The sequence below is a fragment of the Electrophorus electricus genome, chromosome 20 (assembly GCF_041902795.1).
Source record: "Electrophorus electricus isolate QZ-2024a chromosome 20, ASM4190279v1, whole genome shotgun sequence".
Lineage (NCBI taxonomy): Eukaryota > Metazoa > Chordata > Actinopteri > Gymnotiformes > Gymnotidae > Electrophorus > Electrophorus electricus.
Genome location: NC_137516.1, coordinates 8,308,504 through 8,326,604, shown reverse-complemented (window position 1 = coordinate 8,326,604; position 18,101 = coordinate 8,308,504). Strand labels below are relative to the sequence as shown.

General features: G+C 38.9%; 1 protein-coding gene across 6 annotated transcripts in view; it reads left to right on the top strand.

Annotated features, from left to right (window-relative positions):
- The first annotated feature begins 1,001 nt into the window (after nucleotides 1–1,001).
- bsna (bassoon presynaptic cytomatrix protein a) overlaps nucleotides 1,002–18,101 on the top strand; it is a 94,876-nt gene continuing 77,776 nt past the window's right edge. For all 6 annotated transcript variants that reach the window (XM_027012387.3, XM_027012390.3, XM_027012388.3 and 3 more), the window contains exons 1-2: nucleotides 1,002–1,323; nucleotides 11,896–12,370. In XM_027012387.3, coding sequence (XP_026868188.3) covers nucleotides 1,154–1,323; nucleotides 11,896–12,370 — 645 coding nt within the window. In that variant the 5' untranslated portion in view covers nucleotides 1,002–1,153. The remainder of the gene's footprint in view (nucleotides 1,324–11,895; nucleotides 12,371–18,101) is intronic.

Here is an 18,101-nt window from a genome sequence, read left to right as displayed (position 1 = left end):
CTCATCTCTGGCTTTAGCCTTGGGGTTCACAGTTGTTGCACCAAAGAGACCCACAGAATGTGAGGGCGAGTTTGAATGTGAGTGTGTATATGTATATATAGGACAGAGGGAAAGAAAAGGAGAGAGAATTAAGATGTGTAGATCTGCCGCTGGTGTGTGGTGTGGGACTCATTCCAGCAGAGGGAAACCCTAAACAACTTCAAAAGAAAATTTTACTTGCATGCCTATCACCATTACACATCTCTGTACTAAAAAAGGTGTGATGGTGAAGAAATATGTTTGTTGAAGTAAACTTGTTTAAACAGTGAATATAGAAATTACCATATGTTAGCTTAAGAAATGTAAAAACATTTCATGACAGAACATCAGTGTGACTTATTTTAGAACAGTGAGGGACCATCAGAATTCCTCCTGAATTGGGACTACCAAATAAATAAATGATTTCTTGGAGTAAATCTTGCAAGCTTGTGGTTGTGAATGTTTACTATACTGAAATGCCTGTCACAATTCATTAAGGAGCCTACTGTTTTGGTAGTTTTGGTCTGTTGCCTTTTCAGACAACATAGACTGCTTGGATAGCTAAAAGGTTCTTCATTTTCCAATGATTACATGCTAAATGAAGTAGCTCTGTTAAGACTCATTTAAAGCACTCTAAAAGTGACTTTTAAAGGTAAGCTAACTAGTCGTCATTGGTCAGTCTTTCTGAATTGGCAATTCCTCTACGGGCGCCAATGTGCATACACACTCCTCCGACGACCTGTTTCGTTTAGTTTTTTTTAGTATATTTTTTCATCAGCGAGATCGCTCATTACATACGGAATTCACGACGATCTTGTCTTCTTCTGCATTTTCTCACAGCAGGGGTTTAAGAGGTGCACGCATCCTGTCTCTTTATTAAGCACGTGAATACTATAGTTGATGGGCGTCAGCGCATGATCATCTCTCGCCCCACAGCATCCCCTCCCACCCCAACTCGCTCATTCTAGCTCGCGCCCTGTTACGCGCGTGCTCAACGCAGGTCTCTTGATCTTAGGGGGATGATGGCGGAAGACGAGCATCGTTGAATCCGCTAGCGATTTTAAATATACATATTAGAAGACTATTAATAATCGTTAGTAAATAGTCGACCTCCTCGGTCGCGCTAAAAGAGGCAATGGGTAACGAAGCCAGCCTCGAAGGCGGGGAAGGGGGCTCCGGGGTTGGGATGGCGGGAGCCCCAGGATCCGTTTCAGCACCACCGGGCTCTGGACAGCTCATCAAGCCTGTAAATGGTGCTGCGGCCGGGGGTGGAGCAGCTATGGGACCCGGGGCGGGTATGAACAGGTAAGATGGGACACCTACCTAATATTATTTTCTAATGGCCAAGACATGACACTGATGGACAACACTGAGAGATCTAAAAAAAATCCCATGCATATATAAGTGTCCATGGTTTATTACGATGGGGTGTCATATGATGCTAGCTTTCTTAAAAAAAAAAAAAAAAAGACCTACGCCTGGTTGCGGCAGCGTCACAAGGTTTAATATATTCATATGTGGTTATGGTGGTTATGCTTAATCGAAATGTCACTTCCTTGTATATCGCTCTGACGAATGAATTACGCTTGCACGATGCTCTCTACCATGATAGCTTGTAATACATATGCCATTCACACTCTTTCTACACGATGCGGCTTTTACTGTCCGCAAGAAAGCCGCATTTTTGCATATCCTGCACATTCTCGTAAATAATACGATGAGAGATCAGAAAACCATGTCATAAGGGTCGACGAACTGCCCTCATTCAGACTACGTTGAAACATTTCCGCATGAGGATAAATTTAAAAGATGAAGTGCGCGCGCGTGTTTTTACATGTGTGAGGGCGTGCGCGCGCGTAGCGTACGCGTGAATGAGAGATGGTTAGCTCTGCTACCATGCGTGGCGTTAACGTTGTTCTGTTATAAGGCATTTCCGTACTCCTTTTACAGTTGAAAGTATTCATTCCACTGGTGTCTATAATTTTTCAGTGTGTAATTTAACATTCGTTTTATTACTATTCTCTATGTCCTGCATATAATCGGGCCTATATATTATATCTTAGCCTTACACAACGTAGCACAGCTCCTCCCCCAGCTATTACTCTTAACTGGAGCCTTTACAACGAATGCAGTGCTCCTATGTTTTTAGAACGCGTTAATGTACCAGCTATGTCTGTGATTGTGAAAGCCCACATAAGGGGCTTTAGTAACCCGCCAGTACACAGCTCCATAAACGTAGGGCGTACATACTACTTCTCCAGAATGTGTGTATTTGGAAACTCAAATAATCGGGTATTTGTAACCACAATTGACGATATCCTAGTCTGAGTGCTTTGTTTTCTCGTTGTTACACGAATTGGAGATGAAAGCGTGTACTGCTTTTACATTAAGACGTCATAAAAATCTTCAGAATCACGTGCAGCGTGTTTGCTCACCCTCCAGCCTTCTGAGCACACTGACTCGTCACGTTTCTCCCCCTCCTTATCACGAGTGCAGGAGCCCATTGTGCATAACGTTTACATTCACTCACAACATAACCAAAATATACTATACATAGGTCTAGAAATGCCTTTTATTACATGGATCGGATGCAAACCCCACAACAGAGAACAGGTGAAACATTTTATTTTTTTTGTCAGGATGTGGTTGTAATATCATCTCCCTCGCGTTCTCGCACCTGTTTTGTTCTGGTAATGAGAACAAATCACGCTCGGGAGAGAAAGCGAGAATAAATAATTTTGCGTTTATTGGCAGATAGACAGAAAATTGATCTGGACACTAGACGCGCTGCGTTGGAATATCCGTAAAAGATGAAAATCACACACGAGAACCGAGTCCGTTTTATACGTTCAAGTCCCCTTAGTTTAACCCCCAACCGTGACATGGTATTCAAACGTTGGTAATGACTCCTGACTGCCCTTCGTAATTAGCCTATGATTGTGTCGGGAGTACGAACGCGGCTGTTAATCATGTCAGAGGTGTGTGTGTTAGCGAGAGACATACGAAGAGAATGGGGAATATCATGTGCTAGACGTTAGATCAATAGAGATTTTTTTTGGTCTCCAACAACCCCCTTATTACAACAGAATTTGTAAAAAAAAAAAAAATAATAATAATAATAATTAATTTAAAAAATAAAATACAATTTTTACAAAGTAAAAATTCATAAAATTGGCATTTCTATTTGCAAAATCATATGCTGACCTTCCAAGTACAGAAATTCCTTGCTGGAAGTTTAAAGGGTGTTAGGTTATGAGAAAAAAAATAAAAGGATAGGCTACTATAGCCATCAGCCATAGAATTCTGAGCTTGTTTAATGTACATTGAGGGAGAGAAAGATGTTTTAAGTTTAATGCTGCAAAAAGAAGGATTCTTTTTTATGGAGGTATGACTGATATGGCTTCACATGCTGAGTAGTGATTTATAAAAGGCCCTGGACCATGAAATAAACCAAATGCATCTTAGGTTCTGGCCCCACCATTTATATTATATGGGATACTTTGGACTGTCTCACTAAACTTGTTGATCATTATTGTTATTTTTATCAATGTAAACACTATGTCCAAAGCCGGACATTAGAAGTTGCTGCGGTTTGTTTGCAGTTTTCTGGCTTTGCAGTTAGTGGGTATTTAAAATCCAAGAGGATAAAACAGGTAAGGAAAATATTCAGAGAATGTGGTAATGATTGCATTATGTCCACATATGTGGCTCTGTAAAGATAAGGAGCATTACTACAGTTATGTGTATGAGATATAAACTTAATTACATAATATTGTCCCTATTTCAGTTTTTAAATGAGTCTAGAGCATCTTCCCAATCTAACTCAATATCCATTAAAAAATGGGTTCAGAAAAAGAATGAAACAGTCATAAATGAGTGCATGTTGCAGATGCATGTATTGAATTATCAGATAGCTTAGGCCTTGATAATTCTGATCAAGAGAAGCATCTGTCCAATTTCATTTTTTTTTAAAGAAATTCCTGAATTTATCCATGTTGAAGCTATCACACTATTGCATTGGGGAAATATGCTTCTAGACTAGGTCCATAATTACTCTAATTGGATCAACTATCATTTCTGATTTATAGCCACCATATTGTTCCCAGGGTTCGCTGGTCCTATCCACTACAACTCTGTGGAAACTACAGTTTCAGCACCATGTCCAGCATAACCCATGTTAACTCAGATACCCACAGTTACAGACTTATAACAAGTCTTTGAAGTAGTGGCACCCTCTCACACTATCCCTGTAAATCCCTAATGAATAAGAGCTTGTAAGAACATGATAATGTTGTAGAAAGTTAAAGATTAATGGTGTCAAATGTGCTTTGCATCAGATAATGCAGCTTTTTAAACTTTCCAATATAAAATATGTAGAATACTGAATAAACTGATTTCAAACATAATAGGTAGCTATTCACTGCTGCTGCTTCTAGTAGGCTTTCTGATGTCCACCTGCTATCCCTTGGCAAATCTGTGAAAATGCTATAAGCATGTTGTTATGCACACCACAGGCTTTTGACCAGATGGTCAAAGATAAATGTGGCACCTCGTATACTCAACAGCAACAACAATGGTAAATTGGGATGTGTGTGTGGGACCAACCATAGTGTATGTATGTGAATACTTGATGTGACCAAAAATGATGAAATCGAGAAACAGCCATAGATTACTAACTTTTTTCTTTGGCTAGTATTTTTGGCTCAGTATAGTTGCCATATGAGAACCACCTTTTTCCCCTTTTTGTATGAATAGTTTTTCCCTCTGTACTGAGATGCTAATGCAGACCATCTGGTACCCTCTACAACAAACTTATAGACATAATTTCTTGGTCAATTATTTAATGGATAGCAGGATACAGCACTTTGATGGTGAAGAGTTGCAGGGACTGGCTAATCTTACTTTATATGGCTGTAGGTGCACTCTAGTTGAAAAAGGATGATTTGCTGGGCAAGCCTATACTGTTTTTTTTTAAAGTACAGACTCTAACAATGATTCATTGTATGTCATCTATATACGAGTGCTATAATGGCCAATATCAAAATTTTACATGTGAAATAAGATCTTTGAAATAAAGTATTTGAAATAGAAATATTTGAGTGTGTGTGTGTGTGTGTGTGTGTGTGTGTGTGTGTGTGTGCAGAAATGTCATTTAGTCTTCATTTCTATGCAGTGTGTATACTGTAAAACACAATTATGCTCTTATCCCTGTAATTCATTTTTAAGACAAACAGTAGATGCCAATGTGGAACTCGCAGACGTAAATGAGGTACTGGAACTAATAAATACGTGTCTGGTTAACTACACCATAAACATTTGCCATGGTCGACCTCACCATTATAGCACAAAAAACCATTATTAGACACAGACTGAGTATTCATCTCAGCCTCCTCTTTACCATCTTTTGATATATGTGTGCCTTGGGAGACTGCTCTTGGGCACTTGTAGAATGCATTTAACCAAAATGGCATATATCTAAAAAATTCTAAACAGTGTTCTGAGAAAAATCTTAGCAATAAGAATTAAGATTCAAAGCACTAAAAACTAATTTGCAAAATTTATTTTCTGGGAATAGAAATTGAAAAAAAAAGTAACAACAACAACAACAGTAATAATAATATCACTTTTTATAATTTGTTTCTCATGCTCAAGGTTGCTTTATAGAAGCATTATTAAAAAGGAATGAAATCCTTATTTATGAACATGATTAAGCGAGAATGGCAGAATATAAGATATATTTATAGAGACAAATTCTGTGATAATGAATTCACTGTTGTTTCCTTAAATACTGTACACATGCTAGCTGGTTAGCCAGGATGTGAAAGGACAGTGGTAAGCTGCATCGTGAGCTAAATCAACATGCTAACATGGCACTGGCTCCTTGATATAGCATAGAACTATAGTTAAGACTTTTCCATTAAATTTCTTAACTTCACATCTGGATATTGGAACATAGATGGCATAAATGGGAATCTGAAGTGCTATATTGGTTTGTGTAAACAGCATTCTTTGCATTTTGCAGTTGTCATCATTGCCTCCAATAATATATTCTCTCCATCATTACCTATGATGTCCTGCATGGTTTTTCACCTGGGGAACCATCTTTTATAGATGAGAAGCCCCAGTACATCTTTACCCACTGGTTAATGGACTAATTATTATGTAACTAAAGGGAGATAAAGAACCACCTACCTAACCATGGCAACAACAGAATTCTTATAATAATCATTTGTGTATTCCCCTGTGTGGCAGAACTTACCTCATCAATATTACTCTGGGGGCTGTCGGCAAAGCCAGCTCATACCTGTTCACTGGACTGGAGGAATAAAAACGAGTGAAGTGTTCAATTTGGCAGTGAAGAATCAGGCCCTAAGGAAAGAAAAGCATTTTTTATATCATCTGGTCTATTTAGTCACTGCATTGTAAATTAATCCCTTTTACCAGGAGTAGTATGAAATAAACCAACTTGTCTCCATTCTCTGAGTGTTTGGGAACTGTTTGATGGGGAAGACACTTCAGATAGGATTAGGGTGTTTGTGTTGGCAAGAGCTGGAGACTGTATAGAAGTTTCTGGCAAATGTAGCCCATGGTGCATGTCTATGCAAGGTCTAATTCTTACTATGGTAATGTGGAGAAAGTTGTGTATGACATGTATGACACTCTAGGGAACAGAGATGGTTGTGCATATTCACAGGTTCAGCACAAAACACACCCTCATAATTCCTATTGATTACTGACAGCATGCTCTCAGCATTAAACATACATAACCCTTTGTTTTGGTGGGCACTGTTTAAACCAAGATAGGCAGAGCTTGACAAAAGCTCTGCATATCTCCAACTAAACAGAAAGATTCCCTTGGTTCCTCTTGACTCAGACGTCTTGAATGGCTTAAGATGGCATGTTGCCACGACCAGAGGTAATTTTATTAAATGTTTAAAAAATGGGAAGACATTCCATTATTTGACCAAGTGTTTCAAAAACTATGGCAGCATTAGCCTAAATCATGCTGTACTCTTTGTTATCGTGAATTAGCAATATGATCAACAATGCAAATATGGCTCCTTCTCATTGGGAATTCAGAAATTATCTGTTAATAATATGAATGCCAATAACACAAAACATTTCATATTAGACATATCAAAATATTACAAACAAGTGTATTCAAAGGATGACATCATAAATATCCTTTTACTCTGGATTTCAAAACAAAATGCTAAGCGGTAATTTGTATCTGTCAACTGTCACTCAACGCTAGAGCCTTTTACATAATGCTACTAGTGATACAAATTGTCAAATCATAATCATCGGTGAATCTCTCAGTCTGACTCTATTTCTCTACACAACCATTGTTGCATGTGCACATACAGTAAACTCTCTGATAACACTTATAGATAAAGTCCTTTTAAAGAAGAGATCCTTACATTTCTTTAGGTAGGCAAATGATTGATGATAAAAATGTATGTGTGTGTGTGTGTGTGTGTGTATGTGTGTGTCTGAAACTGATTTTCAAAAAGGAATAAAAGAATAAGCTGTTTTGCTGTAGCTCAAAAACATATTTCAATACACTAAACAAGGACTAGCTCACTCCTTAAATCACAGTACATGCTCAAAAATAATAATAAACATAAAAAAAATAACTATTTCCATTGAACCCTAAGTTACCCTAAGATACAAATCGTTTGTACATTAGGGTAATTTAGTCTTTTGTACCTTAGTAATTTAAAGGTTCTTTTTGGATCCAGATGCAGGTTCTGTCCATGATCAAAGAACCCTGTTGTCTCTTCTATCTCTTAAAACCACTTAAAAGTGGTCGGAAATCTCAAGACATTATGGCCTCAGCTCTGAATTATACCTAAGGAAAGCCCATGGGGACATTTTACTCTCTGAAAACACATAGGCAGTGCTATGAAGATATGCACTGCAAAAATGGTTGCACACTTCTGATAAACATTTTTGAAGTACAATCCCCATTTGGTTGTCCACAGTTACTGTGACAGCCTTAAGCCAAATGGTGTATCACACACCTGCTATCTGCAGGTGTGGGTCAGGCACAACTCAATGGGAGGTTTTGCATGCTTTTAGTCATGCTTCTTTGAAATCATAGAGCAACACGATCTGTATCTGGTGATTATGACAAACCTGAGACCAGAAACTGTACCACTGAGGGTGTGTGTGTGTGTGTGTGTGTGTGTGTGTGTGTGTGCACTCTCTGAGAGGGGGGAAAGGGGCTGAGTGCTTTAATGAATGACCAACACCCTGCCTTTTTCGGAGAGCTGTTTGTGGCCAGCACAGAAAGCAGAAGTACTGATGGGCTTGAGGCTAGTTTGACCCTGTTGTGAGCATGAGAATGCACAAACACCAAAAACACATTCAGAAGAGAATCTCCCTCTTGATTGCTTGAAAATTATGGCAATATTTGTTTGTCACAGAGAAGAGAAATAAGAAACTGGAGGTTGCAGGATTGGGGTTCTATTATAAGTGTGTGTGTTTGTGTGTGTGTGTGTGTGTGTGTGTGTGTGTGCACGTGTGTGTGTGCATGCATGTCAGCATGTGTATGATAGAGAATTGTGTACCTCACTAAAACACTAATGGTGTCTGGAATGATAACTGACTGAAACACACAGGTAAGAGATGTTGAAGAAAATCAATTTTAAATAAATGAATATGACATGAGAGAGAGACAAAGAAAGAGAGAGAGAGAGAAAGCGAGTCAGTTTGCATGAAAAGAATTTGTTATTTTAAGATTTGTATACTTTCTGCCTGAATTCAAGGACTTATTACTCTGCGCAGTATATGTTTGTGTCTGCGCGTAAGAGAGAAAGTATGTGTAAGTCTGTATGTGTATATTTACTGAGTCATATTCATGTGATGTCCTGTGACTTGGTCTTGCGAAGGTCATGGTACTTCACCATATGTTTGTGTATGTGTGCATGTGTATGCAAGTGTGTGTCTGTGTGTATGCAGTGCTGTTTGCTCATATTGCTAGTGTAGGTGATGACAGGCCAATGTGTGATACACTCTGTCCCTATTTCATGGAATGATGTTGCAACAGAGGGTGACTCTTAAACACACTCCCACTCTGTCTCTCTCCCTCAGTATTAGGACACATTTACTCAGCTTTGCAAATGTCTACACATTCCCAGCACCATCTACACATGTCAACAGATTTAACCACCATGCAGCCATATATTGACAATTTGTGTGCATGTGATGAAACGTTTGTGTGATTTAAATCATAGTGAAAACAGTTTTACTAACAGTGCTGCATGTGATATTTCAGTGTGTAAATGTTTACAACTAAAACAAGAGTATAAGAAACATAATATTAACATGTGAAGAATATAGACTAATGTTTTCTAAATGCCTGTAGTATTGTAATGTATTTTAACTCTTGGTCACCCAGTTCTTATTACAGCGATTAAGCCTTCTTTGTTTAATATATGCTATCAATGAGAAAATTCATTATTTTGTGAAAAAAATTCACTTTAATTATAATAGTATTCAATTATAGAACAGGCATGAAAGAATCCAGAGTCAAATTGGCCTGGTCATTAACATCCTGTGCAATGCTGATGAATATCCCTCCTGGTAACGTGGGCTGGTAAACAATGTGTGCACATTACTTTATTAACACAGAGTGATTATATTGTTATCATTGTTACGTTCTCGGGCCTTTTCTTTTTAGTTGTTCTTCGTGCGGTAGCATTAGAATTTGTTTTTCAGGTTATCCACACGAGGGCGCACCAAGGACCAGTGAGCTGTCGAGATGACATCGTCACAGCAACGGACGATCTGATTGGCTAAAAGGAAAATTACCCTCCTGTTAAAAATATGCATCGCGAATGTCTAGGCGGGATGTCTTGTTCAGTAGATACTTCGCATGCCACGGTAGACGGTGCTCCGTAAGGCTCTGTGTTGGTACAATTACTGACTGTGGTAGACACTTTTTGAGATGGTGTGTCGAAGTTGACTGTTCCTTTTTTTCTGCCCCACGTTCTTGAGTATAGGGCCTTATGAGTTATTACATGCTGTCCAGCTAGGTTCTTCGATAGAGCCTTTGAGATGTACTCGGATCTTTAGAGGCTTTATGTAAAAGGCCTCGAGTAGTTACATGAAATGCAGCGTTGAGTTGTTACAGCCTGTGTGAAAAAGGAGAGTCACTTACTGATAATTGGTTGCCTGAAATATTGAGTATTGTTTGTCTTATTGTTTGGGGTCAGAGTGCGTGTTTTGTTTTTTTGTTTTTTTATGTTGCGGCCTTTTGTGGACCTAGATCTGGAGCCCTTGAAAGCTGCAGGTAATAGGGTCGTAACAATCATGAAATATAGTAGTAATAATGTTTAAAAAGAATGAATAGGTGATTACATTAATTACATGTCCTGTGTGTGTGCGTGTGTGTGTGTGTGCGTGTGTGTGTGTGTGTGTGTGTGTGTGTGTGTGTGTGTGTGTGTGAAAGAGATATAGCAAGATGGTGTCTGCGTGCTTTACTCTCTCTGGGGACATTGCAGAGATGAAAATATGGAAAATGGAAAAATTTGAAAATACTGCTTAGAAAGTTAAAACCAACAACATCATCATCATCATCATCATCGACAACAACAAAGGTCCTCTTGCTTAGACTTATGTAGGAATAAGCCACTCTTCTGACATGCTCACATTGCCCACACTGAACTCCACCAATAGTCACATGACTAAAATAAGTGGCAGCCAAGCCCTCATGCTCACTGCTTCACTTTCATTTTTCCTCCCAGCATGAGAAATACAGAGTTGAAGGTACAGCAAAGGTTCCAAAGTCTCTTGCAGAGACAGTGTTAGTTTTTTTTCCTGCTGTTGTTGTTGAGTCATTCTCTGTCGCTCACCTGGGTGACGCATTAGCATCACAGGCTTAAGGCTGCTTGCTGTGACCTCTTAGTAAAATGTTGTATTCACTCCTGCCTTATTTCTGTATGCCTTTATTTTAGGCAGCAATTTAGGACCAAGGGCAAATCTTTGTCTGAAAAAGCTGTCCACGTAACTTTAGTTTAGTTTCCTCGTCAGTGAAAATATCACCAGGAACCCCAGTGTTGTTATGGATGGTGCTAAGCGTGATAACATGACTGGTGCTAGCTTGTTATTAAGTCAAAGACATGCTAATGCAATTAGCTTTGTAGCCTACTTCATGATATTTTTCAAGTTTCAGCCATTAGACAATGTAGTCTTTATACCTTTTATTTACTGTAGTCACTTTGCCTGTGAACACGGAAATAGCGAATCAGTCTATTATAGTGTCTTGGGTACATTAGGCTTTTCTAAAACTCTAAAACACTACCGTTTATTTTAGAACAATAAGCTGTCTACTTGAGTAGGCTAACTATCTGCAACACACTGTTGTGGATTCATAGCAAAATTATAGGCTGATTTTTGTAGCCTTTCACTCAGCAAATATAAATTTGACTTTTCTGGTGCTTTGCTGGACTTTTCTGCTGCTTCAGAAAGAATAATTGTCAAAAGCGTTTGTTTTTTCTATCACTAACTTTGCCTACACCATGTGGTTCTTTAAGACCCCCCTCCCCACAAGAAGGAAAAGAGAAAGCAAGTGGGGGAAAGAAAAAGAGGAGAAAGCAAGAGGGAGGAGAAAGTCAGAGTCAATTTAGGATCCTTTTGTGGGAAGGAAAATGTTAGAAGAAATAACATTTTATTATCATCTTATTGTCTTTATATAAATTGCATGTTAAACATAATTAGTATTGACTAATTGCCTGTACACTGCATGAAGAGATGCAGTGAATCAGTTACTGGAAATGCTGATGACTTATAGTAGCTAAACTGCATGGTATAGCAGTACAATAGTGCAGCAGTATAATAACTCTTACATTTCTTTCTGTCTATCTATCTTAGACTGTCTGGTGCACCCTCAAGTCCCAAAACAGGCTATGGGCCTACCAGTGGTGCTGGCACAGTTGGCACGGGGGGCGTGCCAGGACGAGGAGACCCCTATCGACTAGCCACCCATGAGAGCCCCAGGCCCTCTCCCGCCCCTCAATCCCAGACTCAAGCATCATCCCAAGGCTTGGTAAGCGACCAGGGTCCTGGTCAGCATGCCTCCAGACGCAACCTGCAAGTGGACTTCAGCAGCAGTAGTGGGGGGCGATCGGGCCGGTCCCCCTCCGTGTCTCCTGACCGGGGCAGTGCGCCCAGTTCACCCTACTCAGTGCCCCAGATAGCACCCATGCCCAGCAGCAAGCTGTGCCCAGTCTGCAACACCACGGAGCTGACCAGTGCCGACGGATCACCCAACTTCAACAAGTGCACCCAGTGTCGCACCACTGTCTGCAACCAGTGTGGCTTTAACCCCAACCCACACCTCACAGAGGTAAGTGGCAGTTAACCTTACAAGAGATGCCAAAAAAACATATCCCCATCTACCTTCTAAATATATATTTAATATATATCCATTCTGTTTTGAACAAGGGAATTTTTATCTGTCATCTCCAGGGCTCTGCAGTGTAGAAACCTACCCTTGAAAGTTCGAGTTACACTCCCAAGTCAATATGAGCAAAATTCAAGTGCCAAGTTACTGAATTACAATAAAGTTATGTCATATGTCACCAGCCTCAAGTTACAAGTCCTCAGGTCTCATTAGGACAGGGTCTGGACTGAAGTGTAATTTACTAGACCCTTGTTGTATGTCAGGATTCTTTTAGGCAAACCTGTTCCTTATGTAAAATATGTAATCAATAGTTTTACCTTTTTTTGTGGTTGAGAGCAGGTCATGCAGCTTAAGAATATATTTGTGGATGTGTATTTTCTGGAAAACACAGGACGATGGGTTTTGAGGTTTATGTTGACAAGATTTAGTCCCTCGTTTTTTAAGCACTACAAATAATATATGTTTTAGTGATTATTCCTCTTTCTCTTTCACTGTCTGTTGTAGTGATTTGTCTGTCTAAAGGCAGCTTGTCTCGTTGCACCCTCTTCTGTTGATGTTTTGACAGGCATGTTTGCCAGCAGACATGACAGGATTAAAAAAAAGTTTTGTATCTGTGTCCATATATGTGTGTGAAGTTCTGAATCCTTTCTATTTTAAGTTTCCCTTCCTTTTTGCCTGATTCGGAATTACACTTTGTGACTGCCTGTCATTTTGTGTCTCAATGCATATGGGCATAAATGTGTATCCTAATATGTGTTTGCTTGTGTATTTGCTTTTCTGTGTGCATGCAGGGGAGGGGAGGATCATGCTCAGAAAGCACGTGTAATGTCTCCGGAGGCTGTGACAGAATTTCCATTAGTCTGTTTATACTTGTTGACACTCTGAGGTGCAAAGTGAAGAAGCATCCAGTTGGGGTTGGGTAGGGGTGAAAGGGGACGGTTGGGGATGTATCAACATTTAATAGGCACGGCAAGACACTGAGCGTGAGAAGAGAGGCTTCGGGAGATCAGGGCTTGATAGGACATGAGAGTGAGAGGCAGGGAGCAGACAATGAAAGAGAATGTGGAAAGAGACAAGAGTGGAAGTGGAAAATGGATGGAGGAAGAGAGGAGTAATTGGGTCAGAGGTTTGTGACTGCTGAGTACATCTGAAAGCTATCTTTTTTTTTTATAAATGCAGTTTGTTTACTTTTGTCTGTGGTCATCCTTTCAGCTGGGAATTATCTGGGGAAACAATTGATGTGTGGAGGGACAATCATGTTTCTATAAAAAATAAAGGTACACGTTGTCAAAATGGCCCACCTTACCAATAGTGTGTTTTGAATAATATCGACATTCCTTTATTGAAGATTTCCTTGGGTCTTTTCTAATTGCATCTGATTTATGCATTCCTATAACAAGTTCTAAAACACCATCTTGATTAGCTATATTTCCAAGGTGATTAACATTTATGTAAACGACTTGCATTTAACAAAGACAGCTGGTAATGCAGAGACTGTCAGTTTAACTGTTAGTTCTGTATAAATTGTAGCTGTGTGTACCATGGGTATCTCTTGAGCCTTCAGTGATCAGCACTGATCAATGGCTGTGTGCTTTGCCTTAACCGTAGGCATATGCTATTATAAATATATAATCAATTGAAGCTCAATAAATCTATAAATGTTATGTGAAATAAACGCTGCGTCTCCAAGGTGCTTTTTGCATAATTGTTTAACGACTGCCGCGGTGTTTTTAAAATTATTGGACCAGTTGGACTAATTGCTGCAGAGATTACACCTTCATTCTCTCAGTCGGGAACATCGTCAACTCAAGTGAGAACCACAGGTTCCTGCCTGTGGCGTGCACGTCATGTCCTATATATAAATGAATATGGCGGAAAAACAGTAGGGTCTGGAGGTACATTTCCAGCATCTACTTTGAAAGCTTGTGTATTGGACAGGATATATTTTGCTCTATATTTGTACCGAAGAAACCTGTATAATGGCAGATTATGTTGCCTTTCTGTTGTCTACCTACACATCTTTTATTACTTTACATTCTGTTAAGTGGATAACCATTCAGTTTCCCTTTTATGAACTTTTAGCAATTTGCATGTTTTACATGTGCTTGTGTGTTGAATTTGTGCATGCGTGCATTTTTTCCCCACATGTCTCACATTCGTAAAATGTAACAAAAGTGGTGTTCCTCTTTGGAAGCAGGGATTCTCTTCAAATAATGTATGAAGTACTGTGCAGTCTAGCAATAAAGGGACTCGATGGAAGCCTCTTTAGTAAAGGCCTAACTCCCAGAGTTGTTTAGTACTGTGCCATCTGCGCTCATTGTAGCGATGGCGCTAACACTAGGATGCTAATGGAGAAACACGGTTTTACTCATTAGCGTTTTGTCGCGCCGTACAGCTGTTTCTCGCGGTGCTTAGTCTCTACATGTCGGGCGACTCGTTCGCTTACCTTCGTGTTGTACATTATGCAACTCCTCTCGCTCTATTTGCTGGCACTTAATAGCTCACGTGTTTCATTTCGAAAGCCTTGCTGGCTATTATTAACTATTTATGTTATTGGAATTCACATAGTAAACATCGACGTTTTGAACGTTGCTGCAGTTTGCCGTCTTAGTGTAATGGTTGCTTTCGGGGAGCAGTAGTTAGAACTACTGGAGTCTGGATCAGTATGATGCTTAGTATACTGTTGGAAAGGCCACTGTATTTAATCAGGTGCTTTAGTTGTTTATTTCTGTTCTAGACGAGTTAGTCAGTGTGTGTAACACATTGAGCTATTCCGCACATGGAAACAGTGTAGAATAATTTCTTGGGAGCATCAGTTAAAATGCACCCTTATATAACACTATTTTAAAAGTATGTTATGTAAGAAATGTGCTCTCGCAATCATGAGCTTAGCAGCAAATGTAGGGTGCCCAAGAAAATAAAACAATTTGTAATGTTTTATTTCTTTATTAGGTTGGATGACATGCATTTAAGGGTTAAGTTTGTGATGTATGAAAACCTCTCTAAATCCATGTTTTTTTGAGACCATCATTATCACTGCAGTTCCAAAGTGAAAATGCTCAGCCATAAGGTGGACTGCTTTCGCTCATGATTTGACTTCTAGCATATAATCAGTGTGGACACATGAACATGAACTAATTTCCTAAACAGTTAATGTTACAGTCAATGTCATAACCAAATGAAGTTAGCCAGCTCATCAACTAACTTTTAAAATGCATACTGTTAGGTCCAGAATCAGCCAGCAAGCACCTCTTACTTTTCTGATGTTTAAGGAATCAGTCCATGTGGACTGGGGCTGTCCATATAATTAGCATAATAGAGCTAGCAGAAGTGATGGAAACCCAATGCTGTTCTATTTATCAATGCATGCGTATTATCCATAGACTATGTATAACAAATATACAGTGTTTTAGATAATGTTAGACAATGTTATCTTGCCAAGTTATATAGTACAATGATTCATGTCAAATTTTGACATGATGTCTTATACAGACGGGATAGGGATTGGTAAAGGTCATTCCTCATAAGCTGCTAGTACCAAGATAAGGCTAATTCAAGTGCACGTGGGATGCGGAGGAAACTGTTTTCTGCCAGAATGCCTGGAAGGCATACTTATCCCACATGCGGTCATATGTATTATCTGTGGTCAAGATGCAGCCAATGTTACCAAATTCTGGAAATACAACCATATACAACAGCTAAGTACATATGACATGGATATGAGTTTTTTAAAAAGATTTTTTCAATGGGGAATTCTAAAGCATATATTTTCTGTTATTCTTTTAAAATGTACATATCATCATGCGCTGTCACTATAATTCCTGTATACAATATACTGTATAAGACATGTATACTGTACGTAGTCATACATTGTCACCCAATGAGCACCCAAACAGGAGGGGTAACATGAGTATACATATAGATAGTACAATAGTTAGTTATGAAATAGATGCCTTTCTTAACAGAGATTTTGTGCTGTCCAAATCAGTTCGTCCTAATGCAACATCTGGATGTTTATCTTTACAACTTTAAAAATGTCAGAGCTGGCAATCAGGACCAAGGTTGTCTAACATTAACAACACATTATTAGCTGTTTGATAACCTAGTCAAGCCAAATGCTAATGTTATCTGTTACCATTACTTTTCTGACATTGTATGTTTCTAAAGTTGGCTTGTAAATTACCCTGTACATGTCTCTCCTCTTTTTGTCCTGTGTCAGATTGAACATGTATGGCTGAATTACTCCAGTATTACCACTTGCCATTTTCTAGCCTACAGTAGCCAGTAGTGCAGAAAACAAACTTTTTTCCTGTTTGAGCATATAGTCAAAGGCAAGCAGGTAAGCTCAAGCTGCGATGGAGTGTGCAGGGGTGGAGACAGAGATATTCATAGATCCGTGTTTCCTGAACGAAAGAAAGGGTGTAGAGTTATATCTAAGCCACCTTTAGAACAATAGGGGATTTTTTCTTGAAAAAATAACTTCTAAATATGTGATTTTGTTGAACAAAGGTAATGTTATAGTGGTTTAGTCTATGACAGAAGAGGGACTTTAAAGGAAACAACACGCATAAACAGAACAATTCAGGGAAGACACAGACTGGTATAATTTATCTGTATAATAACAGAGTATAAAAAATACAATCCAAAATCTGAGGCTATTAGAGGGGCCCCCCCATCCAAAGAGGGCCCCTGGTAGTCAGGTCCACCTTTATCCTCTGTCTGATGCCCCTGATAACAAATTCATTAAAAATCTGAGCAGCCCAGTTTGTATGAAAAATTACAAATGGTGAAATTTAGTGTTGTTATTATTCATACCTTTTCTTCCAACTTTGTATGAAATCCAAAGACATCTCTCTCTTATGCTAATTGGTATGACATTTTGGTGAGATCACACTATGATTAAATATTTTTAAGCAAATCAGTATTTATTGTAAGATCATTTATACCAAATAATTAATTATATGGTATGCAGATGCAGATTTACTTAGTATATGCATCAAAAATGTTTATTCTAAATGCAAAACACTTCAGTTGCTTTGATTGCTAGCTATGACTCTTCAATCAAATGGGAATAACACCTGAAAGGTTACTGTGAGCCTTCTTATAGGCTTCTTAAACATACCTGAAAGTTGCTACATTTTTCGTCCCAAATTCTTGTTCAGATACTTTTTCAAAAATTCTGCAAAACCCTTGGACACTGTTTTATAGACTGTTACCACAGAATCAAAACCAATATAGCTAAGAATCGGTTAAAGAGCCTGGAATTGCAGCTAAAGTGAAAATCATACAAATTTGGATAATGCTAAACAATGCACTGTATGCATACAGTCATTAATGCAAATGCATGCAAACTCTCAGGTTTTTGAACAGAGATGGAGTCGAAATGCAGTATAAAATTTCAGTTTAATAGGGCTAATCCAAAGAGTAGTCAAATACAGGCAAGGGTTGATACAAGTAGAGGCACAGAGCAAACAGATCCAAAGGGAACAGGCAGGAGAATACCCAAAACAGGCAGGTAATCCAAAATGGCTAACAAGAAAACAAACTACAACTCAAGGCAAATGAGACTTCACAAGGACAGATAGAGACCATAGGATATGTATAGGGTGAACACCTAAAGAATGAGACACAGGTGAGTTTAGAACACAGGTGACTGGGACTGTACAGGAGGTTT